The sequence below is a fragment of the Micrasema longulum genome, unplaced genomic scaffold (assembly GCF_059751315.1).
Source record: "Micrasema longulum isolate JH-2025_06_02 unplaced genomic scaffold, ASM5975131v1 h1tg000740l, whole genome shotgun sequence".
NCBI classification, from domain to species: Eukaryota; Metazoa; Arthropoda; class Insecta; order Trichoptera; family Brachycentridae; genus Micrasema; species Micrasema longulum.
In genome coordinates, this window is record NW_028277934.1 from 179,959 (window position 1) to 207,735 (window position 27,777).

Genomic DNA, 27,777 nt, shown 5'->3' on the forward strand with positions numbered 1-27,777 from the left:
TTTTCTTTTTTTTACAGAGTGATGTCATATTGAAAAAAAAGTGTTACCATATAAATAAAGTTTCCCCACATTTAGAGAAAAACCCATTGTATTTTATGCAAATTCAAATTTTTATTTTTGCGAATTTCAGTATATATTTGAAATGACTTAAACTTGACGTTTTTATGCGTTTTCCTCCGTTTTACACTTTACTTGTTGCTCCCTTGAAAAACATAAAAAAGGGGTTTTACTGTAATTATTCTAACATCTGTACAATCTTCCATTTTACAAATTATATAGCGCGAAGATTAAACAATTGATTTTCAAACCTTTTTGTTTGAAATATTCCTCAATCTTTAAATCTAATCGCCGCGTCCCAAACATTTCATGGCATTGGAGTACTCGACAACATAATTTTTTAAACAATAATTGAGTAAAATCTGAATATTATGTTCTATATTTATTTAAAATTAGAATATTTTACACAGTAATATATTTATAGTGAAATTCTGTGATGGAATCACAATTTACAATGATGCGTATCCAATAATCAAACAAGAGTTTTTAAAAAATAAAATGTATAAACTAATTCCCGGGCTTAATACCATAAATTGGTAACTTCAAAATCACCGAAAACACTCCTTGAATGGAGAAGATACAAAAATGTGTTTTTTTGTGGTTAATTTGAAATTGCTGATTTTGAAGTTACCTAGTTATAATAGCATTGAGCCCACGAATTGATATAAAGAAGTATATGTAAGTATCAAGCAAATTTTCATTCAAGAGTTGTACAATCAAACCACGTAAAATATTTTTTTTTTAACAGTAAATTTGTCGAATGTTATCAAGCGTAGATAGTACAGAGCGAGACGGAGCCGGGCGGGGCGGGGCGGAGCTCTAGAACTTGAGGGAGAAGGAGGTGGGCGGCGGCAGGAAGGGCGCGGGGGGTAAGGAGCTGGCCATGTGGAAGCCGACGGCCTCGTCCCCCGCGGCCAGCTTGTTGTACAGCTCGCCGCCGGCAGGGGGCCGCGGGCTGTGCTGCTTGCGCCCGCCCTCCGACTTGGCGGGCCACGTGGGAAACATGGCGGGATCGATGGCTTGCGGCTGATCCTGGAAAACATATTTTTATTTCACTTTCTGCGCAACACTCGCTCGTAATTTGGACTGGCACTTGTCATATTATTAACAGTTGTTAGATAAACTGTACGAAAATAATTAAAGATGAAAATCGTCACTGAAGGTAAGATATGAAATATGTATCGTATAAATTGATTATACACTGTTACATTTTATAAATAAATCCTTCAGAGAAAAATATTTAAACTTTAGAATACAATATTTTTTTATTCTTTCACAATTTTAGTATTAATTTATTTTTAATGAGATTTAAGAATAGGAGCAAAAATTAGTGGTTCGACTGTTAACTGTCTTCTGTATGCTGATGCCGTGCTTCTAGCTAGCAGCAAAGAAGACCTGCAATTCTTGGTAACGAAAGTCTACGATGTATGCAAGAAAAGCAATTTGCTTATGAATGTTGTTAAATCGAAAGTGATGGTTTTTGAAAGGAATGAAATTATAACTAAATGTGAGATCAGTGTGAACGGAGATATTCTGAATCAGGTAGGAGAATTTGTGAATCTGGGAAGTATGTTTACTAGGGATGGAAAGACTGAGAAAGATATTGAAAGGAGGGCGAGTGCCGGGAACAGGGTGAACGGTGCACTGAAATCTACTATGGTAAACAAATGATTATTGCAGGAGGCAAAACTAGCAGTTCACAATGGAGTTCTAGTGCCAACTCAAGGGGTATGGGAGCGAAGTATGGAATTGGAAAAATAATGATGAAAGTAGGTTAAATGCTGTCGAAATGCGAAATGCAAGTAAAACGATGTATGATAGGTGCACAAATGTCGAGATCAGTGAACTGTGTAAGGCTGAGACTTGCATTATTGACAGAATCAAGAAAGGGGTGCTGCGTTGGTTTGGACATGTAGAGCGAATGGACAGCGAAAGAACGGCAAAAAGGATCTACGATGTGAATGTTGATGGATGCAGAAAACGAGGAAGACTGAGAAAGACATGGCATGATCAAGTCCATCAAATACTTGAAGATGGACATGTCAAGAGTAAGAATAATCGGCGTGCGTGCATGAGAAGATGTATGAATGTAGAGGAAGCGACGTCTGTATGCAAAGACAGAGTGCCTACCCTACGGGGAAACGGCGTAATGGTATGTTGTTGTTGTGAATTTTTTGCAACAGAAAAGGAAAACATTTTTGAAAAGATAATATAGAAGTCTAGGCATTTACATGGCTTATGACCTGTCATTGGCCAGTTTAAGTGGCCACTTTACACACTGTAGCATTCACCATTCTGCTTATGTTTGAACATCCACATTTCCTCAACTCTTCCATCTGTTGACTTTTCTGAAGTGAAAGAGCTGAAACCTTTATCATGCGGGTGAGATTCATCAGGCTGAACCAATTCATCGATGAGATATATCCCGAAAATAAGTTTCATTTGTATTCTTTGCCATCGCAGTTTCGCGCATGCGTGGTACTTACCCAGACCTATTGAAAAGGAGTCGACACAATTATGAGTTATGCTTTGTTGCACTGGTTCAAAATGCCAAATAAAATTTAAAATCTTGCCGCTTGTGAGTTAAGGACTGTAGTTCGTTTCCTTATTGGGAAAACATTAGTCCACATTCATCAGCGGATCAGTCAAGCGTACAGAGAACACGAGACAATGATGCAATGGTAAGGAAGATGGGTAAGACAGTCCGATGGGGGTTTCGATAACGTGCGACTATCAACAAAGTGGGCGTCCATGTTCGACAAACCAGTTCATCGCTAATCTAAGGTGGATGCCGAGAAATACAAACGGCCCTTACTTTCCAGATATACCTCGTATATAATAATATATAATGGAGACGGACCTTGAAGAACTGGTGTTGCAGGGCCTTGGAGGCCTGCAGGCGCGAAGAGGGCTCCATGGCCAGCAGTCCCTGCAACAGCTGCAGCCCTGGCTCGGGTAGCGCGGCACCCACGCGCGAGCGCAGCCCGGCGCCCGCCTGCTCCGCCCACTGCGCTCGCGAGCCCGAGAGCTGGCTCCAACCCGGCCAGCTGGTCTCGTTGGGGGTGCCCATGTCCTGCAACAGGCGCAATAAACGTTAACAGCCAGACACTTGATACCGTTTTTTTAACATAAGTTCATTTATTGAGTACAGAGACAAAACTTATAGTGACACAACTGGGAAGGACCTTTGCCTGTGAAAATACATACAGTAAAACCTCGTTTTTACGTTCCTAGATTTTATGTTATCCCACTTTTTACACCGAAATGTTCAGGACCCATTTTTCTTCATACATTCTCATACAAATATTCCCCCCAAATAACGTTTTTAAAATTTTTTCCTCACCCAGGTTTTATGCTTAAAAATTTCCGGAATTCATTTGATGTGTCAAAAAATCCAAAATTATGTCGTAATAATGACGCCGCGGCCCACGCGCCACCGCGTGTGCCGTGCGAGTAAAGAATAAAAACAACTAAACAACTAATAAAGGATAAATTATTGTCTTAACCTAAATTCAAAGCAGGTGCAGTGTAATTGACTTTTTTGTTTAAGTGTCTTCCATAGGGTTAGTCTTAGTTTTCATTTGAACAAAAACGTCTTATTGACTTTTGTACAAATCATGATGCGCAGTTGACAAACGTTTAGAAACAATAAAGTTTTAATATCATTAAATTGCGATGTTTAAAACGTAACAATAGAAATATTTAAAGTTGTCATGAAAGTGCAAACGATTTTTCGGCGATCTATGTGACAGTTGTTTTTAGTGATGCCATATAAAAAAGTGATATGGTATAAATAAAATTTCCCAACATTTAGGGGAAAAATGATTTTATGTTATATTATGCAAATTCAAAATTCTATTTTAGTTTTTTTTTATTTACACATAAAATAATTTTACATGCGGTTTTTAAATCAAATAAAAAACAGATTACATAACATTGTTTAAAAAATATAAAAATATTTTTAGAAATCATTCAAAATAAGTTTTAAAAATATTGACAATTTCCACTTATCACCGTTTTCCCAAGTTTTCTGTGTGTACACTATAGTATAGCAAATCAATTTTATTTTAACGGAATTCCTATTTTTTCCATACATTTTTCATTTCCTCACATTAGCGTTTTCCTCGGTTTTACACTTTTTTTTCTTGCTCCCTGAAAAACGTAAAAAGGGGTTTTTACTGTACTATGATTTTTCCTGTAAATGTTAAGAAATTTTATTAACTTTAAATTTAGTTTATGACAGTAATTTACTCTTCTTTATTTACCTTGCTTTCATTTTCCGTTTTAGGGGTCACGCGGCGGCGCGCGTCTTGATGTTTTTTAACACAGCGGTGGAGTTTTCAAAAAATTTCAATGCAAAATCGTGGTGACGAAAAATGTGAAAAAATTGGTGGGAATATTTAAATGATAATGTATGGAAATGCATTGGAGACCGTGGCCCTCACAAAAAGGAATGTAAAAAACCTCAAATGCACACAGCGAACCATGGAAAGATCCACGCTCGGTATAAACCTAAGAGACAGAATAGGAAATTAAGAAATTAAGAACAGAACCAGAATAACGGATATCATGGATCGCGTAGCAAGACTAAGGTGGCAGTGGGCAGGACATGTTGCGAGACAAGACCCCACAAGATGGACCTCTAAAATTTTAAGATGGAGACCTTGGGAGCAGCAAGGCGTCGGAAGACCTCAAAAAAGATGGTCCAACGACATTGCTGCTATAGGGGGTAAAAATTGGCTGCAAGTAGCAACCGACCGAGAAAAATGGAAGGATGTGGAAAAGGCCGATATTCAGCAGTGGGGGACAGAAGGATAAAGAAGAAGAGAAGAAGAAGTATGGAAAAAATGGGACCTGAACATTTTAGTGTAAAAAATGAGGAACATAAAAATGAGGTTTTCCTATTTTTATAAATTATGGAAAATATATTATCAAACAGTATATTATATCAATGGTTTAGTTCCATACAGGAAATTGTTAATGCATACTATGTAAAATCTTTTAAAATAATAAAAATAATTTGAATGCAATATATGAAATAAAAAGTCTATTTTTGTTGCTGAACGAGGACTGAACATTGACAATGTTCATATGTCACTCTTATATTTTAATTAAGAGATGTCTAATAAAGTTTATGGCTGCAAACCTTGAATATTCTGTTGAGCTGGTCAACCTCACTCTTGCCGGGGAACAGGGCCTGCATGGTGATGAACTCGGAGAAGATGCAGCCCACGGACCACATGTCGATGGGTGTGGAGTACGTGCGCGCGCCCAGCAGTAACTCGGGGGCGCGGTACCACAGCGTCACCACCACGGGGGTGTAGCTCTTCAGCGGGGAGCCGTATTCCCGCGCCAGACCAAAGTCTCCCACCTGCGGGACAACAATGTAACTAGCTGAAGAAAGAGCTTCCTTCATATAACTTATACCGTAGGACTCACCCGGAAACCAATGCCCCACTGTCACTTGACCTACTATCATCTTTAGGACAATGCGGAATGTGAATCATAAATTTCCTGTATGTAAACAATAAATTATCAAAACAATAAATTACTGATTACCCAGGGCGGATATCAAATTGCTGACATTCAGGGCGAAGAGATAGAAAAGGGCCTCGATTCCTCTTTAGGAAGTAAAGAAAACGCTATGTTATTAATATTTAAAGCATTAATTTTATGGTCAAACATTTTACTAAATGTTATTGAATATTTGTCTACTGGTTTTGAGACGTACCCGTCTCTTCATCGGGACACCAATTAAACCAACATGCAAAACCCACTATACACCTTCAACATAGTTGTTACAAATAAATATAAAACCAACACGACATGCATTTCAATAAGCAACCCTTACATGCACTGATTAGGTTATGAAAATATTTTATGTTGTGGGAGAAATGGTTGAAGGTGTATAGAGAGTTTTGCACGTTGATTTAATTGGTGTCCTGAGAGACAGGTATATCTCGAAACCTGTTGCCATAGAAAAATCGGTAAGTGGCTATATACAAGCATTTAATAACATTTAGAAAGCACTATAAATAATTACTATATAAGCGGTAGCACCCCTAAGAAGTTCAGTCAGTTAAATCAGTTGGTAACTCTGGCACTCCATTACCGATTCATTAGGCGGCCTCCGTGGTGTAGTGGTCAAGACGCTTGACTCACGCACGGAAGGTTCCGGGTTCGATTCCCGGTGAGAACACAAAAAATTCAAATGTGATTTTTCTCAAGCCTGGGTGCTCTGTGATGTAATTCACCACTGTAATTAGGCCTCCTGGCCTGTTGTGGTGCAAAATATTATTCAGAATGTAATAAATACACATCGAAGCATAATGTAATTTTTCTTGTCACCTTCAACTAGTATAGGAGCTCCCTGCGTCAACAAGCAAAAAAAAAAAAAAAATCTGTTAAGATTATGTCTATCTTGCTGATATTTAATTTGTGTTATATTTATTTTGCCCTGGACAAATTGATTGCGAATTCTGGTATAAGTGAAATTGGTGAACAAACCTTCAGGATTCCCTTATGTGAGAGCAGAAGATTGCTGGTTTTCAGATCTCGGTGTAATATCCAGTTGTCGTGGAGGTGATCCACGGCACGAAGTAACTGCTGCATCAAGCACTTCACCTCACCTGAAACATCATAGTTTGATACTGTAATCAATATCGTTACAAACGTGAAGTCGATGGCATTTTCAATTGTGCGAGGGAGAGGAATCCATGTGATCAACATCGGACCGAAATTGTAAGTGTAATAGTGTTTACATCACAAAGCTAGTTTAGATCTGACGCGATAACTCATTATCTTGTTGATCTCCGAATTTTAGAACATTTAACTACTAAGCGATGATTAGTTATGTTGGGCATCCATAATGAGGAAGTTCAGTGGTTTTTTTAATATTATTTGTTAATAGACCTATTAAACTAACCCAAAAAAAAAAATTAATTCTTATGTATCGTATTATCAGCGCCATGATTTTTTAAAGTTTTGTACTTCTGAAACTACGTCTCAGACGTGTGACGTCTCAAGTTCTCTTCCGCTTCTTCTCAGTCAGTTCTGCCGATTGATCCGTGGACTTACTCGCAAACCGGAAATCTTTCACAACTCTGGTTGATTCATATAAACTAGTGATGTCATACTAATTAGTTCATTTGTATTATTTTTTCGTACATTTTCAAAAAACTTTGCCGTACAATTGAAAGCTCAAATTTTTACCGTGCGTAAGAAAACTTTTTTTTATATGCAATTTCCCGTAGAGCTGAACTTTCTTATTGAAAGCTTCACACTTTCAAAGGAAAGTCTACAAATAAATGGATCGAGTGAAATTTGTTACATCGATAGATTGTATGATTTATTTCATCACGAAGACAGGACTATGTCCCAATAATATAATGATAAATAGAGTCAAACCTCGTAGCATCTTCAACAACCACAATTCAACTGGTGGCCTCCGTGGTGTAGTGATCAAGACGCTCGAGTCACACACGGAAGGTTCAGGGTTCAATTACCGGTGAGAACACAAAAATTAAATGTAATTTTTCTCCTGCCTGGGTGTTCTGTGAAGTAATTCACCACTTTGATTGGGCCTCCTGGGCTGGTTTCCCAAACGCTCTTGGGATGTAGAAAAACCATTTATCTCGTGTATTTCAATGCAAAATACACAAGATAAATGGTTTTTCTACGGCCGCAAGAGCGGTTCAGTTGTGATGCAAAAAAATATAATAATTTATCTAGTATCTAATAGATCTTACTGAGTATTCTACATTTCTTATTTTTATGGAGTATTATTCTAGATGATCGAGTTAGCTGGTGGATGCACTTTGAAAGGGGGGCGTGAGAAACTTGATAAGTCAATTTTTTATTATTTAACTCATCTTTGAAAATTTAAATAATTTAACTTATCTCATGTGGAAACATTCATTGACTCGCATACATTCGATTCTCACACTCCCACTTCATTGTACCAGTGTTAAAGGTTCACCATTGAATTCAATAATTATGCCTGAACTTGATTTAAAAACCTGTCAGAAAAATTATTTTCATTACTCTTTATCAACAGCTAATTACTGCAATGGTACACAAATTGTGGCGTATCTATAAAGATAATAATAATAATATATTTCGTATTGTAGCATGTCTTATTTATGCTTAAAATATTACCTTTAATAAAAATCAATAACATCATATTCATATACAAAGGATACATTTTTAACATTCAACTCTTTTAATGCGGAGTAAATGCGTGGTTAATTACCTGGTGAAAAAACTGTAGTTTTTATCGTATTGCTACAGGAAATTGTACGCAAAAAATGTTTTCTTACATGCGGTAAAAATGACAGCATTTAATTGTACTACAAAGTTTAATAAGGTCGTATGAAAAAATTAATAATAAAAATTGACTACTTTGATATGTTTTGATCGGCTGTTATAACCAATCAATCAATAATAATGTTATGTTGTGCGGTAGATTTCCGGTTTCCGGGGTAGCCATGTTTTATGACCTTTAGCGTGTTTTAACATTTAGCGGGTACGGGGTTCTACTTTGAAATGTTAGAAAAACTCACCGAAATGAATTTTGGCAAAATAAAAACCAATAAACTTCCTCATTGAATGAGATTACAAAGTATATAAATATAAAATACAGTAAAACTTCGTTTATACATTCCTCAATATAATGTTTTCCTACTTTTTAGGCCGAAATGTTTAGGTCCCATTTTCTCCATACATTCTCATTCAAATATCCCCCCAATTAACGTTTTTTGCGTTTTTCATAACTCCGGTTTTACGTTTAAAAAATTTCAAAACTTTTTTGATCTGTCAAAAGACACCGAGCAACGCGCCGCCGCGTTTGCCCAAAATGGTGGATAAAATCAAGGTAAATAAAAAAATGTGTAAATTATTGTCTCAAACTAAATTCAAAGAAGGTTCAGTGTAATTGACCATTTTGTTTAAGTGCCTAATTTTGATATTTTACTCAATTGTGACATGCGGCTGACACGTTTTTTTTAATTCAATAAAAAAAAACACATTGTAGCATTGATTGAAAAATAACTTTTTTTTTATAAATGAAATCATAGGTAAATGAGGGCATTGGAAGCAAAGACATCAACCTCCAAAAAAAATTGTTATGATGTCATTCTGTAGTTTATCAACTTTATTTTTATAAAAATCATGAGTCGAGTTGCAAATGTAGTTTGAAATCATACTTCTGATGGTTTGAAGATAGTGTTAAGCAAACATAGCAATATCCATCAGCCATTTTATTCGACCAATGACAGGCTTTAGATTTAAATTTTCAAAGTGGCCGCGCCATACAAATATTAAGAAAAAATAAATTAATTTGTGTTTCTATTAAAGCTAATTTATTAGTATCTTAAAGTTTAAGTTCAATGAAAATAACATTTCTAACATATAGACTCTCTTTGGCATTGGTGTAGCAGTTTTTGTTATTTTTCTCGAAAACACCAAAACGGAAGTTTGCTATCTTTACTTCCAATGCCCTCAAATATTAATAATCCTTAATTATGACCGTTTTTACAATTTTTCTGCAGTTTTTCATTTCCTCACATTAGCATTTTCCTCAGTTTAACACTTTTTTTTTGCTGCTCCCTTGAAAAACCTAATACAGGGGTTTTACTGAATCATTAAACATTACATACTTTGTAATTCTTCAAATATATGAAAATGTTGAAGCTGATAAATAAAATTGACCCTGTAGGATGAAAGGGGTTCAAAAATGAGTTATAAATTGTTAAAATAACCAAGATAAACAGTGGAAGACAAGTTAGGAAAGCATAAAATGCATATCATAAATAGTAATTACCAGGAAGGAAAACTTGTTTCCTCGCACGCATGGTCTCCATGAGCCCCTTGAGATCGTGTTCCACGTAGTCCATGACAATGAAGATCTTGTCCATGTTGGAGCCCACCACGATCTCACGCACGGTCACGATGTTGGGATGCTGACCCTGCAACACACACGTGCCACACGCGCATCACACACTGCCCTCCAAAATATAATCACTGCCATTTCAAACATTCAAACAGAAAGTTTAGTGCCACCCGAAATCCGATTAGAAAAATGTATTTTGGAACTGAACGCGAACATTCAATTACAGACTGAAATTTACACATTGAAAAAACAAATTGTCCTTTTTGTCAATCATAATCGATTAATTTAACGTAAAATTATCAAAATTAAGAAATTTAAAATTCTTAATGTTTGTTATTCAAATTTGATTACAGTACATTAAATGGAATATAGTGAACGACTTCTAAGGAACAATACTTTTATTTTAGGCTAATTTATTATAGAAATAAAAGATGGGGGATACTTAAATCCACAAATTTGGTATAAACTTTAATGTATAACAACTAATTATTTAAGTAACATTATTTCAACTCTTGTATTCTCACCCAGCAATACTTTGTAAGAAAGGCCTTTCAGACAAAATTAATTCAATTCAATTACTATTTACTTTATTTTTTATATTGAATCTTGAAATAAAGCACACATAAACACTCTCATGTGTGCTCCAATAATAACACTGTACATATATTTCATTTATAAGTTGTTTAACACATATTTCTTAACCTTCGATTTGAATTTTGATAAAGTTTTTTTTCCATATCAATTTTTTTTTACAGCCTTATATAAAATTGAATTTTCTGAATATAATTTTGAAATATTATCCTTACGGGTTCTACATAAATTTTATAATAAACATACCAATCTCGAAGATGTCACAAAAGTGATAAAACTGGTTACTTGTTATTCCAAATATGTGGACTTAAGTATCATTCGCCTTTTATTTCTACAATGAATTACAATGAACTTCCACCAAAAATTATCTTTAGAAAAAAAAATTGTTAAAAAAGTTGGAACTTAAAAAAAAAAATTGAAGACACTAAACTTTCTCATTATAATCAAACTCCAAACAAAAAAATCCTCTACTCTTAACATGTTAATTTAATGTATTTTATATTACACTTGTCACAAATACACTGAGAAATTGGACACAGGTTATGCAAGATGTTTTTTTATCATTATTATTAGTATTTTTTAATTAAAATATGACGAGGAATAGGATTGCCTAGCAAATAACAAGAACTTTTAACAAGATATATAGAACAAAAAAAAACATTTTTACATAACTGTCCCCAAAATTCAGATTAGCTCTGAAAAATACTTAATCCTACTGAATCGAGAATTGGAATTTGAAATAAACACAAAATGGTTGCACAATTATTATATGGGATAGTTACGATAGCGTAAATAAATTAAACTCCACTTTGGCATCCTTCCGCTTCATTTTCGTGGTCAATTTTTCGGAATAACTGTTTCATTCAACACTCGAAACAAATCTGAAAAAAAAGTCAATTGTATACATAAAATATAGGAACAACACTGAAAAATAAAATCCAAGAAATATATGGAATTCAAAGAAATTATTTGACCGGTGATTTGTTAAAACTGCACAATTTCTTCTGATAAAAGATGTCTGCAACTAGAATTTTAAAGTATGTTTAAAAACTTAAATAAAAAAAGTTTTTAATATTATTTTTGCAAACAGACAACAGCCTAGATTCTATTGTTCATTTTCACAGCATCCGATGATCCGATTATACATTGTTGTATGTATTGTATTTCATATTTAATTTTATTGTTTTATTTCATTTTCCTCCTTCTCAATGAACTTTGTGTACTTTCAATTTATATAGTTATCCTTTTGAATTGAAGAATGGTTAAATCTAGGGTGTTGCCTGTAAAAGAAAATAAATATTAAAAATTTCACACATTTAAACTTTTTTAATGTAAAAATATTAAGTACAAAATTCTACCGAACTATTAATTACAGAACAAATGATCCCTTTTCCATCACTATTACCTCTTACGGGATATAAGATAATATTTTAAAATGTAACAATATTATTTATAACTACATATTTCCAAGCGTTAAAATTATATACTAACAAACAATAAATCTACAGTTGATTTTATTAAAAATGAAATCGATTTTTTTTTCCCCTAATATAAATTTATATAAATAAGCTTACTAATGTCATGATTGGCACAAAAAATATGGTGGTCAATGAATCATGTACCAATTTACATACAAATTGTAATTGTGTTAAAATAAATTATCCTCGTGGTGGTGAAAAGACCCAGAGTAAAAAATACCTAATAACTTCTTTGTAACAAACTTGTTCGTAACATTTCCTTTCAAAATTTGTAGTTTATTCGGTAACGAAGAGTTCCTGAAAATTTAATTATCCTAACTAAAAAAATGTCAGTACTAGATGTATTTTTCATGAATTAATCATCTTAAAAGATTTTTTTCATAAACTATGATATTGTGGCTCAGTTTTTTTCAACCACTAAAATGACAAAATTTATTTTTTTAAAATACAGTTAATTTATATGTATACTGTACATAATTTTACTGTAAAAAAAATATGCAAAATGCACGCACATGTTCGTGAAAAATACCAAACCAAACAATTACAATCTTTGAACCTATGCAAAGCAAATAATTAGAATATCTCGCCATGAGTTTGTATTATCAAAATGAGTAATTGTGCATTGAGTGAAGGTTTGTTGTATGACCCGAGCTTACCTCGCATCTGTCGGTATTTGTTTACTTACATGACGGTGTATTCTTGCGCAGAAACATTAAAACACTTTTACAATACAGATGTCCCAAGCCCAATGACTCTCAATCTCTCGATGCATTCCAGAACTCGCATATGTATGTATGTGTATCGTACATTGCTGAAATCTCATTATTTTCTATGTTCGACACATCTAAAATTGCTGCAAATATATAAATTCTATCCACAAAATAAATACATTTGGAGTCCGATGTCCTCCGGTAACAGTATCAAAAATTGACTATTAATCTCGTAGATTCTATTCGATTCAAACATATTTTTTTACGATCTCAATCTTTACAAACAGACTATTGTGCCGTGTCATTCACACTGTTTGCCAGCATTTCCAGCAGCCAGGACTGCAGCGCAGTATCCATCGACAACACAGAAAAACTGTACCAGCATCTGGACGGCGATGAAAATGTAAGACTATTGCTGTAATTTCTCAATCAAATTAAAGAAAAGTAAAATTTTACCAATAAATCCCAAAAAAAATGCGTGCACAACAAATATAGGCACACTACTACTGATATTGTTACCAGACAGGACATAGGTGGTTGAATCTCAACAGACACTTTTAGAGTTTTATCAAGAGGTGTTTTGTGACATGTATAACTTATTAATTCATGTAAAATGAGTGTTGTATATACATAATATATCCATTTCCGTTATAAAATTAAATGTGTATGCAAATTTTGACATATTTTTTCATACAAACGAGGTATTTAAAAAATTGAAACAGCGAGTTATTTACAACTCGTTGAAAATGGCCCTCAAAATGAAATATTTGGGTAAATCATAAGAACGCAAATATTCCTTTTTTCAAAAAACATAAAAATAAAACAGATACTATTTTTGTAAAATTGAAAGAAATGTTCTTTACTGTGTAAATATTAGGTCTATAACGTAAAACCGGAATTTGACACTAAATGTCAGCACTTGTGTATGCGCTGTAGCAAATCATCGACATACATGTCATTTTAAAGCTCTATTCATAAGCTGTCAAAATCACTGAACAGTGTTTTGCTTGTCATCATATTTTTTTCAATCATAGAAAATTTTGAAAATTGGCAAAAAAACAGCATTTCCGGGAGGTTTTGCTGAGTCACTTTTTTGCAAAGAAAACTGCAGCCGAAAGTCATCATTTGCTCATGGAATAGTATGGCAAACATGCTCTTCCGAAATCAACGTGTTTCGAATGGTTTCAACACTTTAAAAGTGGCGATTTTGATATCAAAGACAAAGAGCGACCTGGTCAGCCGAAAAAGTTTGAAGATGAATAATTGGAAGCGTTAGTCGATCAAGACTCGTGTCAAACACAAGAAGAGCTGTCAGAATCATCGGGCGTGACTCAAGCAGCCATTTCCAAGCGCCTAAAAGCATTGGGATTCATCCAAAAGCAAGGAAGTTGGGTGCCATACGAGTTGAAGCTGAGGGACGTGGAAAAGCAATTTTGCATGTCTGAAATGCTGCTCGAGCGTCATAAGAAGAAATCGTGGAATGAACTGGCGACGAAAAACGAATTCATTACAACCAGAAGCACAACAAATCATATGTGAAGCCGGCCAACCAGCCGAATCGACACCAAGAAGAATATTCACACTGCCAAGATAATGCTCTGCATTTGGTGGGACTAAAAAGGAGTTGTGTATTATACGCTTCTAAAACCGGATGAAACCGTTACTGGAGAGCTGTACCGACAACAACTGGTTGCCAGAATGTGAGACCAGACACGAGATATTCCTCGACCACATGTTGCTCAACTCATTAAAAACTGTTTGGAAAATAGCGGATGGGAAGTCCAGAATTGGCAGCTTCCGACTTCCATTTTGTAAAATGTTTCCCTCGGCACGGGACACCCCAGTGAGGGAACATTATTCTGTATTAAAAAAAATACAAACAGTGTAAAAGTATAAATAAATAAATTAAATAAATTTGTTTCGGTCGATGCAAAATGCACTTCCAGAATGTGCTATAAATTGGCTCGATTCGTTCTTTGATTCAAAAGATGACCGGTTTTTTTTGGGATGGCATCCACAAGTTGCCAGAAAGATGGGGAAATGTTGTAACTTCCGGTGGACAAAACTTTGAATAACAGAATTGTACAAGATTTTCTTAAATAAACGCTCAAATTTCCTAAAAACAATCAGGTTTTTAAGTTATTGACCCAATAGCATGTTATTGTGATACTATACAAATATATTGTGATACTATACAATAATTATACCATTCATATACCATAAGGTTGCATCGCAAAATGATTTACCCGAATATATAATGTTTGAGGGTATTAATGTTTAATCTCGTTGTTTGTATAAAATTCAACATAATTTTCAGATTTTTCTTTTTCTCAAAAAAATATACATTACACAAATATTTATAATGGAAATGAAAACAGTTTTTAAGAACAAATTTTATCTAGCGCCACTAATTAAAAAATTTAAAAAATATATAAACGAACACTATTTTTTAAGGTGGCAGCGTGGTCAACAAGATCATCTTTTTTGAAAATTTAGATAACATTCTAAACTAAATTTAAAATACCGTTGACATTGGGAAGAGTGACTTAATGTGCATATTTAATTGCATATATGAACGTAGTTATACAGAAAGCAGCCAGCCATAGAAAAATGAAACTGAGATAATAGCCATTTTGTGAGAAAGAGTGAATTATAAAATCTACACAACAAGTGGAATGTTTTAGACTTTAACAAACGATAAACAATGAATGCATAAGTTTTTTTATTTATTACAATCAAGAATCTTATAATGTATTTGACCAGTTTTTATGATTTTTAAAGTACCATGAGATTTTTCTAGTGCTGTGGGTGTTTTCTGCAAATTGAGAAATGCCGTTTTTGTAATCGACACCTTTTTTCGAAGATGATTAATATAGTTTTTTGTATGAAAGCGGTCTGGCTGTTTTTAGCAGAACTAGCACAGCATCAATATCTAATTTTTCCAAAATTGTGGACTGGCTGCTTTCTGCATAACTACATTCATATGTAATTCAATATTTCCGCTATTTCTGGAAAATCTAAATAGCAAAACATTTTTTCTGAGCTTACTATCTTGGAGATATCACTTTCTTCCCAAGGACAGCAGAATAAAACACTCAGTATGAATGATATTAAAATTAAACAAACTTATCCCATTTGAAGGCGCAGCAAAACTAAACTTAACTCGATAAATCACATGTATTAATGACACATAAGCGCAACTGACTTGTAATATAAACTTGTGGGAGTTTCATCTTTGCGTCACTAATACAATTTTGAGTTCAATAATTTTCTATATGGCATAATTTTGTAGATTCGCAAATTTGACTTTATTGTTGCGCAATTCACTGCACGAGTGTTTTTATAAAACAATAACGTGGAGTACTACAAGATATTATATGGCTTTGTATACAGTTAGATTTAAATGTCAAATACATGAATATGATACACTTTAAACATTTTTTTTAAATTTTGGTAATTTTTCAATAGACATCCAATCAAAAATATCTTTACTTTTACCACAATAAATTTTAATGACATTTCATTGATGGCGTAATTAAATTAAAATCAATATTTGAAATACGATCAAAACAATAAAAAATCAACACTGTCAAAAATGCGTAAACCTTTATTTTCTCCAACTAGATCAAGTGAACTTCTTAGTTTCCGTATCAATTTAGACTTTACAAAAAGAACCAAAAATAAAATTAAGAAAAATGATAAAGCTAGAAAATTATATCAAATTCATAAAAATAAAAGAAAGCAAAATGCAAATCACAATGAAGTTTTCTCGTACACACAACTAAAAGAATTGAATTTAGCCATTATTTAAACTTATAAAATATGTGAAAAGCCTGCAGAGCGACATTTATTTCCACCATTTACTCTAATGGACAAACTGATTTCCATTTTCATAGTTATTTAACCAATTTATAGAGATTTTCATATTTTACCAAAATAATAAACACAAACAATTACAATATCAAGAATACACATACTTACTTTTTGAATTTATCGATCGTTCGATCTCATTATATAATTATGCTCAATAAGAGTTCAGAATGTTATTATTATTAATTAGCTTAAGGGTTAAGTAAATCTAAATATTATTTCAAATTCCAATTGTTCAGTAGAAACATAAAATATTCTTTCAGACCCGTTGTTTGACAATGCGAGTTATGTAGAGCCCACATTTGCTACGGGAACATTTTACTTTATATTGAAGAGGGAAATAAACAAAACTCAATATCTAGATGAAGCCAAATTATTCACTAAAAATGTGTATTAATGATTTTAAAACTAAAAAGAAGAATGTTAAAAGAAAGAAAATTTGACTGCATTAAAAGCAAAGATTTACAAAGATTTACAAGGATAGAAGGATAAAAGGTATCGGAAGGGATAGAACAAGCGGAAAATTGAATATTAGATAAACGAGGCTTTACGTAACCGCAGTCAATCGAGTCCAGTTAACGGTGAGGGACAGTTTTACCACAAACCACCGGGCGTAGTGATGTAGTGACAGAGTAAATAGTTCCTAGAAAATGAGAGAGTGTTTCAGCGGGCGCCTCGGGGGGGACAAAAGATTACAAGTGAAAAAATATTATAGTCGGGGGCCCGCCCCTCGCTCTTAGGAGTAGAATGGACAACCTTGACTGATTGGCTCAGAGGTCAATCGCAATTCTCTTGGAGATAAGAGGTGCCGGGCCTGCAGAATAAAACATACAGGGATATTAATAGGTGGCCGAGTAGGAGCCCCACATGATACATCACAATAGAAGGATGAACAACTTTACCTTGAGAAGGGTGTTGATCTCTCGCAGGGACGTGATGGGGAATCCCTCTTTTTCTTTTTCCATCTTGAGCCTTTTGAGAGCCACGATCTCTTCTGTGGTCTTATCTCGAGCTCTGTAAACGACTCCGTACGTGCCTTCCTCTATCCTATTGAGGCACTGAAATTCTTCCACCGAGCGACAACCCTGAAACACGTGTAAATATGCGTTTAAATACGGCGCATTAAAAAAACTGAAAATCTCCAATAATCTAATTAAGACGTAGACATATTATATCAAGCTGTAACGAACGATTACTTATCTTCTCTTATAGTAAAAAACTAAAAGTGTATTTTCCCAGTTATCGAGCGGCGATTGATTAACTGGATACGGGAGGAATTACCAGACGTTTATACTTTTTATGGGTAACACGCCGTGTAAAATGCCGTGGAATGAAATTATAAAATGCGCTAGTCTTCTTTACCTGCAGTGCCGGGTAGTACGGCGGCAGCGGTGGCTGCGGCGAGCCCTGGGGGGGCGTGGAGGCGTGCGCGGGGGGGGCGGGACTGTGTTCCGTGTCCATTTCCCCGTTGTCTGGGGCCGCGGGAGGGGAGAAAGAGTGAGAACGAGATCGGGAACGGGAATGCGATCTGCTAACGTGACAGACAGTGTAAGTAACATGACAACATTAACAATAGCATCAGTTTAGAATACATACACAATATTATCAACAAACATAAGAAAAGTTACTCAGTACCATAATACCTACAGATAAACTTTCAAAGTTGTGTTTTCTAGACACAAGTCAGAATGAGGAAGTTCAGTGGTTTATGTATCGTATTATTCAGTTTTATATATTTTTCATTACTCCGTGCGCGACGTCACTAGTTCTCTTCGGTGAGTTGTCCCGACTGGTCGATTGGCTTCTCGGAAACCAGAAACCTATCGCAACACTATCATCGGTTGAATTAGAAGAACTTGTGATGCCATTTAAAGAAGTTTAAAGAAACTTAGATGTACAATGAAACGTTCTAATTTTGACCACATTAAGAAAACATTTTTACATTCAATTACCCGTAGTACTGAACTTCCTCATCGAGAAGAAAATGGAAAATAACAAAATATACATCTGCACTACGGTTGATGGTTTTGCTTGTGAATTTCCATTCTAATAAATATTTATCAATTTGTAATTAATATAATAAGATAAAAATATTATTTTGCATATATGTATGTAATGGTGACCCCCCACTGTGCTTGCTTCTTCACGTATGAAGGATTCTGGGTTCAACTCCCGGTGAAATCACAATAAACAAGTGCAATTTTTCACAGCTGTAATTTACTATATACTATAATGGGGCCTCCGAGCCAAGGCTGTTGTAGCCCCCTTTTTTCAAAGAGCACAAAATACATTTGCTATTTTATGTTTTCATTATTGGCGATCTAAAAACTTAAAATTGATTAATTCTGATCCATGACAATTTACGTCCAGTATTTCACTGTCATTACTTAGATCACAAACATTTTCATTCTAGAAGGAACCAATAATTGGTTAAATAATTTACATCAATAAAAATATATGTTTATCGAAGCACAGTCCAATACACAATCTGCATTTCAAACAGTTGTAGACAAGTTTCAAAGTGACTAAACACAACCAAAATGTGCAATATGATATTGTCTAATAAAACCAGACATACACCGGAACCATCTTTTGCAGTGTTTCAAAATAACATGGTAAAATAACTAAATCTAAAAAAATTATATGTTTATTTAAAAATGTGTAATAGTAATAAAATTATACTATCGTTTTTAGAATTCCCTACATCGCTATTTTACTGAGGCGCAGAAAGGTATCTTAGAAATCCCTACATCGCTCTTTTACTTAAGCGCAGAGAGGTATGCGCAAGAGAAGGGTGATAGTGAATAATCTTCGTTACAATTTTAAGTATTTTGATGCCGTGTTATATTGTTTGATAAAATTAAGGTACAATAAATAGAAAACCACTTTTTAATCCAGAAATGATTTTAATACAAAGAAACCTTTTCCATTATTAGTCTATTTTAGAATACTATTTTACACAGTAGATACTATGAGAAACGTATCCCCAGTGTAAAATGTGTATATTATACAATATTTATACTGTGAATTTTACAATTTGTGATTTTATTACTGACCCGGCGAAATTCAATGTTCGTGCGTTCTCACCTTCTCTTCGGAGTGTCGGAGTGTATGGAGGCGGGGGAGCGCCGGTCACTGGGGGGGCTGTCCCTCGCTGCTTCGCCCTCGTCTTCTTCCTCGAGAGCCTCCGCCCCCGCGCCTTCCTCCTCACCACTCTCCTCCCCTTCTGCGCTCTCTTCTCCCTCGCCCGAGGCCGTGTCTCCCTCGCTGTCGGAGGTAGAGGATTCTGAAGATGTTCCGGAATGTTCACCTGGAAGTGCGAGTATTTAGAATATTTGTGATCGATTGATCTTTGATTAAATACACACGATCGGTACATTAATCTTATGCTGGTTTTCCTGTACGGTAAAGGAAAGTAAAGGGGATTATGCGTTTGTTACCTTCTTCTTGTTCTTCGTGCTCGCTAGCGTCGGAGACGGTGACTACCTCGGGAGGCGAGACGGAGGGGCGTGGGCGCTTTGCGGGCGGCGGGGGCGGCGAGGGGGCGCGCAGGGGCCCTCCCGAGGGGGACGGGACCCGTTTGGCACGCCGCGAGCGCCGCTCCTCCAGCGCAGCGCGGCCTTCCTCCTTGCGCCGCGACATCTCGCGCTCTGTAAATATTATTATTTTTTAACACCTTCCCGTCCTAAAGTTAGATGAAAACAAAACCCAGAAGAGTTAAATTGAGGTTTTATTTTGATAGCTGTTTTTGTAATACTCACTGCAACGAATTATCATAATATTTATTGTACATCATTATATTGTACATCATTTGAGACATAAGTCCCAACTCCATGGGACTAAAAGTCCTGTGTTGAGATGGGACGAGAAATTAGTTGACGCAGGCACATGAGTAGATCACCACAAATATAGGATCAGAAACATAAAAAAATTTTTTTTGAAAAACATATATATGGCACATCAATATGGTAAACAGTAAACTCAAACATTCGGAAAATCATCAAGGAGTTTCCTACTCAAATCCCTCTCACTAAGGAAAATCCAGTCCTTAACTCCTTTCTTGAAGATAGTTTTTGTCCTTGAGAACTTAATACGCTCTTCCAAAATATTGAACACTCTCAGTGCGATAAATGAGAGATGTCTCAGAGCAAAAGTCATACGGGTTTTAGATATGACATAATTCGTGCTCTGGGAAAACCTCGTACAGACATTTTGCTGAGACCTCTCGGTATTGATCAATATATAAATCATTAGAAAATTATTAGCAATTACTCTGTATTGACAAAATTATCACTATACACAGGACTCCAGTTTTACTAGTTTATTCTTACACAATTTTGAAAAAACAGTGCCAGTGAAAATATTTTGAACATTAATTTGACAATGCATTTGTATTTTGATTTATACATTAATGTGAATCTCATTAAAAGTCTCATACAAAATAATGTATTTGTATAGATATGAGTATAGGAATGGCTACGACTAACAATGTGTTGATCAGAATACCTGTGTGAAGGAGTTTGTCTCTCCGCTGGAGATGTGCGGGGTGGTAGGAGTCCTGCTGTTCCTTTGAGCGTCGCTTGCTGAGCAGGCGAGAGCGCAGGTCCTCCAGTTCCTTGTCTCCGGACCCAGGGCCCCTCTCGCGATGCCGCCCGCCGCTGGCCTCGTCCGACCCCCTCTCACGCTCCCTCTGCCGCCCGGCTCCGACCTCTTCTGACCCCGGTCCGCGCTCTCTCTGCCGACCGGCATCATCCGACCCCAGACCTCTCTCCCGCTCTCTCAACCGACCGGCGCCGGCATCGTCTGACCCCAGACCCCTCTCTCGCTCTCTCAGCCGACCGGTAACGGCCTCGTCCGGCCCCGGACCCCTCTCGCGCTCTCTCTGTCGCCCGGGTCCCGTATCGTCCGTCCCCAGCCCGCGCTCGCGCTCCTTCTGACGGCCGGTGCCGGGTTCATCCGACGCTAGCCCCCGGTCGCGTTCTCTCTGCCGCCCGGGCTCTTCCGACCCCGGCCCTCGCTCCTTCTGCCGCCCGGCGTTGGCCTCGTCCGAGGACGTGTGGCGCGAGCGCACTTCCTCGCGAGACTTTCTGCTCTTGTTGCGCTCCGCTTCTATGTACCTCTCCCGCTCTCGCTCTCGGTCGCGCTCTCTGGGGGGCTCCTTTTCTCTGTAGACGTCTTTCTCCCTGTAAACATCCTTTTCCTTATCCCTCTCTCTGTAAACATCCTTTTCCTTATCCCTCTCTCTGTAAACATCCTTGTCCTTGTCCCTCTCCCTGTAAGATTCCTTGTCCCTATAGTCCTTCTCCCGGTAAGGATCTGACTCTCTGTACACATCCTTTTCTCTGTAAACATCCTTCTCCCTGAGATGATCCCTGTCCCTATAGATAGTCTTCTCTCGGTAAATTTCTTTCTCTCTCGCGTACTCTCGAGAATGTTCTTTACTGAGGTAAGTCATGTCCCGTTCTGTATTTCTAACTAATGCATTTTCCTTTTTACTTCTAATATCGGGTTTATCTCTTTCTCTGTAACAAACAAACGTAAACGTTAATATTTTTTTAATGAATTAATATTTTCAATAAAAAAAAGTGTTTTAGTAATGAAACTTGATAAAGTGACAAAAATATTTTAATGTCATGAATTCAGTAGAAGACAATTCTCCTAATATAAAATGGAAGCTGACCAGTTTATAAATCAGAAAAAAACTGTGTTTGATGCGCTCATTTGCTCAGTTTTAAGTAGAGCACCAATGAAATATAGATGAATGATGAATCATCCATCACACTTGACACTACTTTAAAATAGGAAACAGATTTATACAGAGTTTTCGGATGCAGCGAAACAATTATTTAAAGAATAATAAAAAGCATACCTATATGTGTGTTTTTTATCCCTATGAGCATGTTCTTTGTGTCTTTCCGTTTTAGAGCTGTGCCTATTTTTCCTATCGTCTTTGGGAGGACGAGACGAAATAATTTTAGCTTGTGGCGGCCTAATATCTAAGGAATCATTGGTATCTATATCTTCTTCGGATAAACTGCAAAACACAAAACATAAATATCATATTTGTAGTTGAAAACAGATAAACAAAGCATACGTTTAAGAACGTTGAGGGTAGTAACCTAAAATCCATTTCCTCCTGCGGGTTAGGACTTCTTGCCAATTCACCGTCTTCACTTTGATCATCTTCATAATTACTCATTATTTATCTAATAAATAAGCAAAGAAAAGTATTATTTCACTTGTAACAAAAAATGTAAAAAAAAAAACAAGAATTTCTAAAATAGCATAATGGCGATCACACAAGCAAAACGCCAAGATATTTTATAAACCACAGACTACAGATATGTATAAACTAAAAAATTAATAGTCATAGAAAAAAAAAATGTTCTTGTACCATAGACAAATTTCAATGTCTCATGAATCGGGGTAGATATTTATACGTATATATATTTTTTTAAATATTGGTGGGTACATAATAAAAACGTAGGAAAAGAGGGTAAATTTTTTTTAGTAGTCTTTTTCGAAAACTGAAACAGCATTGTTTAGCTTAATTTAGATTTTAAGGAAATATTCGTTAGTTATTTGATGTTATTGACTTTTTAACTTTTTTTTTTTTTTATCATCCTTTTAGAGTTGAATTTCCATGTGAGATATATTTAGAATAATATATTTTATAAGTATTACTACAATATATCAAAAGACATAATGTTATTTGAAATACTCCAAATGGAGGAATTTAAGTACTAGTATTTAAAAATTAATTCCATTTTAAAAATTATTTTGAATCTTGAGTAACTGCACTTCATCGGCGCTGCACGACATTTTTTTTATAAAAACAGCACTGTAACACAGTGGCGCTCTAGGGCGGTTTGATCTTTACTCACAGGTGAAGAGTAACTCACAACTCTAATTTGTACTCACACATGAAATGATCAGAAACGAGGTGTCGGCATTACTCCATGCACCATTCATTGTTATTATATTATTTTAATCGGGTTGTGTAAATAGTCTTGTAAGATTTTATCCTTTTTCTTGGCAATGTATCTTATAGGATACATATTAACCCTTACGCTGCTACGCAGTTTTTCAAGAATCTAATCAGAAATCTTATTATTAATACATTTTAAAAATATTTTATCGAATACGTTGTTTTCCAAACACACTACTGTTTTAAAAATTAATAGCAATTCCAAGAAAAATCATCCATTTCATAAATATCTAATTCAAGCCCAGTGGAGTGAGCAAGATGGACAACTCGTGCCGCCCGCAACACATTCTCGTACAGCGGTTGTAAACCCTTTCTTAATGGAAAATAAAAACAAACAAAAATGAACTCGCGCAGCAATCTCAAGGCGCATTGTTTTAATAGTTATTATTGAAACGACAGTATTATGGTGGTTTTTTTGTTGATTGCGGGGCAAAGTGCCCTTATTATCAAACCTACCACTTCCATCAATGCATGCTAAACAAAATTTGAGTAAAATATATCTTGAAATTTGTTGCAACAGAGAGGGAACACATTTTTGCCAAGGGAATATGGAAGTCTAGGCATTTACAGGACTTATGATCTGTAATTGGCTGTTTTAAATGGCCACTTTACACACTGCGAAATATTCACCATTCACGATTATTTTTACATTACCTCAACTCTTGCATCTGTTGACTTTTGCAAACTAAAAGAGCTGAAACCTTTATTGAATTCGGCGAGTTTGATCTGGATAAATTATTTCACCTCCTAGGTAATGCCTAAAAATACTTAAAAAATATTTTTTTTATGCAAATTATTTCGATCAACAATATTTTGAGTATGTCCAAATGTTTGTATGGAGTTATTTAGATTGAAACTTCATGATAACGGGTAAATGTACTAGGAAGTATTGTTATTTCTTGGTAGATGTTATAATATAATTTTGATTTAATAATAATGTTTTCGTACAACTGTCTCACAAATTGATATCACTTCCAAGAAAAATATTCCGTTTCACTAATAGCTAGTTCACGCATAATGGATTGAGCGAGATAGACAACAGTTGCTGAAATTACAAACAGCTGTGGTAAATTACATATTGTGTACATTTATATATATTTTTAATCTTACTTTATTACTCTAACTGACAAGTTAACTCTGCAAAGGGTCCTTTTTATTGTGAATAAATATACAAAGTATATCACTCAAAATGATAGCGGATATTAAAAGTGATATAGAAATAATAATACCTCACCTAGAAACTCGGAAGCTTAGCAGCTCAACCTATTCCGAAAGTGAATTCGACAATAACGATCAACTTCTAAGTGATAGTGATGATAGTTTATATGACTCTTATGAAGAGCTCAAAATCGAAGAAGCATTTCTGAAATATTTTTGGATCAAGATCGAGCTGATATACTTTATTTACCACAATTACGTTTTGTTTGTAGAATAGTTTCTAGAATAGAGTTTGTATAGTAATAATAACGTTTTGTTTGGAGAGTAATAATTACTACCTAATGAAAAGCTAAAACATTTAAATTTCACATTACTGTAGGTACCTATTATAATAAATCAACAAATGATTTTTTAATATTCAAACGTCCTAATTGACAATCATTAAGGTTCCATGGTGAATTATTTTTATATTTTATGGCTCTTTACTTATTTGTTTATATTCTTAATTACGGAGTTTTCCGGTGATATAGGGACCTTACTAGATAAGAGTTATTATATTAAAGGTAAAGTATTCAATTAGTTATTCATTACGGAAATACATCAATATTTTTGTAATCACTGGATCGGGTATAATAGCAGGGAAGACACAGAATATAATTATTTTTCTCAAATATCATATAAGTGATTAAAAATTCTAAATATTAAAATGATTTATTTTTTATTTCACTGTTTTTGCAATGTAAAAAATTCCCTGTTTCCGTTCCCGGCTAGCTAGAAGTTTCCTGTGTTTAGTCGTTTCTCTTTTTTTAAAAACACTGCAAATTTAAACATCATAAATAAATGTATAATGAGGAAATTTAGTTGTTTAAAAAAAAAAATATTTGTTAATAAACTACTAAACAAAGCTTTTTTTTCAATTTTTATGTATCGTATTATCAGCGCTACGTTTTTTTAAAGTTTTGTATTTCCGAAATTAATCCGCGTGTGACGTCGCAAGTTCTCTTCCGCTTCTTCTTAATTTGTTCTGTTGATTGCTCCATTGACGATTAGCAAACCGGAAATCTTCCACAACCCTCTTATCATTGGTTGATTCATATAAACAAGTGACGTCGTTCAAAGTAGTTCGTTTTTATTAAAATATTTTATATTATTTTTTTATTAATTTTCAAGAAACTTTGCTGTACAATTTAATGCTCGAATTTTCACCGCGCGTAAGAAAACCTTTTTTGTATTAAATTTTCCGTAGGGCTGAAATAGGTACGAAACTGAATAATAACCCGTCGAATAAGTAATTTTTATGTTTTGAAAATGTTTTATACCACTGACGGTTAAGTGCAACAAGCAGTTCCCGAATTCATTTACCCTTTTGGGGATTATGACGTCAGCATCAGTCTAGTTAGAACTTTATGATAGGGATTAACAACAACGATATATCGTTGTTTAGCAGTCTAAGGGTTAAAGTCTCATTTTTCTCATGAACTAAAACAGCATTCGGTTAAAACTGCTTTACCAATGTTTTTATTCCACAATTCATTTAAATAAAACCATTTTTTAATATGTATTTTTTTGGGATTCTGAAGCCTTTTCAACCATCAATTTTTTGTGTAAAAAATATTTTTTCGTTCTGTCAAGATAAGGATTAATATCACTATGCCGACAATACTATTAATAACATCTTTAGTGGCTTGCAGAGATAATGTAGAACTATTACTGTGGCTTATTCTATTTCATATTATGCAGACACCAACACCATTGCTGTTGAAAAATTCATCTTTAGTGGCAGCTTACCCATGAAAATGCAGTTTTTACAAACGACTAAACTTTTTATAAACTATTGCATACCACAAAAGCCTTTTTGGTTTGGTTTTTAGTTTAGCAATAAATGTGAAACATACAGTTCGGTTTGCACTTGCAATTCTCGACCTTAGTACCTTCGTGCGGCCTCCGTGGTGTAGTGGTCAAGACGCTTGACTCAGGCACGGAAGGTTCCGGTTAAGATTCCCGGTGAGAACACAAAAATTAAAAATGTGATTTTTCTCTAGCCTGGTCGTTTTGATATGTAATTCACCACTGTAATTGGGCCTCCGGCCTGTTGTGGTGCAAAAAAAAAAAAAAAAATATGGGATTAGAAAAAACGAACTTCGGCCCGTTTTATTACTGTAAACTGTAGCTAACTTCGTGGTTGATAATTATAGATGGGGTTTGTCCGTATGGGTGACTATTAGCCAGTGGCATATTATAACTCTTAAGATTATAACAAAAAACCGGATTATATGCAACATACAAAGGCTGAAATATGCAGGAAAAATGCTTAAGATATGCCAGTAAAGTGTGAAAATATGTAACATATTTTTTGAATATGGTTATTATTATTTTAATAGGAATCATTTTTAAAGTCTTCGTTTTTAACAATATTTATTTTATTTTAATGAATAACCACAAAGTTCAATATGAAATTTATATTTATTTTTATTAATGTTAACAATAATGTATTTCAAATGATAATAATGTAAGGTTATGCCTTCTATCAGCCAAACTTTTTTTATACATTGAGAATAAACGTTCTACGTCCACCGAGGTTACCGAACAATGCTTGAACTTATGCACTATATTAGCGCATATATTATTGTCTCAGTAAAAATTTCACTCATGCCAATAAAAAAACTATTAATTTGACATAATGGTTCAAAGCTGTTTTGCAAAATGTTACTAAAAAAATTTACTGTGTTATATTATTTAGATAAAAGCCGCACGGCCGCTAAGAGCGTAGAGGGCTCATGAACAAGCTGTGCGTTTCAATGCTGAACCCTTTGTGGATGGAACATTATTTTTTAGTCGGATTAGGTTTTTTAAGATATTTTATTGAAAACAAAGGATAGTAAAGATTATTTCTATATTTCAATTTTTTTTTACATTTATAGTTTTAGAGAAAATTGGCGGTTCCACAGTGGGACCACCAGGCCACAAGAAATAAAAAATTTAAAAACAATGTAATATAAAAAATAGGAAAAAAGGTATGAATAAACATTATATTTG

General features: G+C 34.8%; 1 protein-coding gene across 5 annotated transcripts; it reads right to left on the bottom strand.

Moving 5' to 3' along the window:
* LOC148279257 (uncharacterized) lies at positions 1-22,938 on the bottom strand. Of its 5 annotated transcripts, XR_015822942.1 has the most exons (13): positions 22,715-22,934; positions 22,465-22,629; positions 21,102-22,117; positions 20,036-20,245; positions 19,683-19,905; positions 17,958-18,123; positions 17,498-17,680; positions 17,352-17,409; positions 9,878-10,022; positions 6,565-6,686; positions 5,204-5,428; positions 2,918-3,130; positions 791-1,089 (listed from the first exon to the last, which is right to left on the bottom strand). XR_015822942.1 is itself a non-coding variant. In XM_088230223.1 (12 exons), exons 1-12 carry the CDS (start codon positions 22,792-22,794, stop codon positions 877-879), a joined length of 2,961 nt encoding a protein of 986 aa, XP_088086349.1. In that variant the 5' UTR covers positions 22,795-22,938; the 3' UTR covers positions 1-876. The 5 variants fall into 5 exon arrangements, 3 of the variants coding, with proteins under 3 accessions (XP_088086349.1, XP_088086348.1, XP_088086350.1); XM_088230223.1 differs by lacking the exon at positions 17,352-17,409 and having other exon boundaries at positions 1-1,089; positions 22,715-22,938; XM_088230222.1 differs by lacking the exon at positions 17,352-17,409 and having other exon boundaries at positions 1-1,089; positions 17,958-18,126; positions 22,715-22,938.
* Between the last annotated feature and the right edge of the window lie 4,839 nt (positions 22,939-27,777).

Excerpts from the sequence above, each read along its gene's own strand:
- LOC148279257 (XM_088230222.1), bottom strand. The coding sequence starts at position 22,794 with ATGAGTAATTATGAAGATGATCAAAGTGAAGACGGTGAATTGGCAAGA. Across the intron at positions 17,681-17,957 it reads CGTACTACCCGGCACTGCAG|GGTTGTCGCTCGGTGGAAGA; the intron begins GTAAAGAAGACT and ends CACGTGTTTCAG. Across the intron at positions 1,090-2,917 it reads TGCAACACCAGTTCTTCAAG|GATCAGCCGCAAGCCATCGA; the intron begins GTCCGTCTCCAT and ends TATGTTTTCCAG.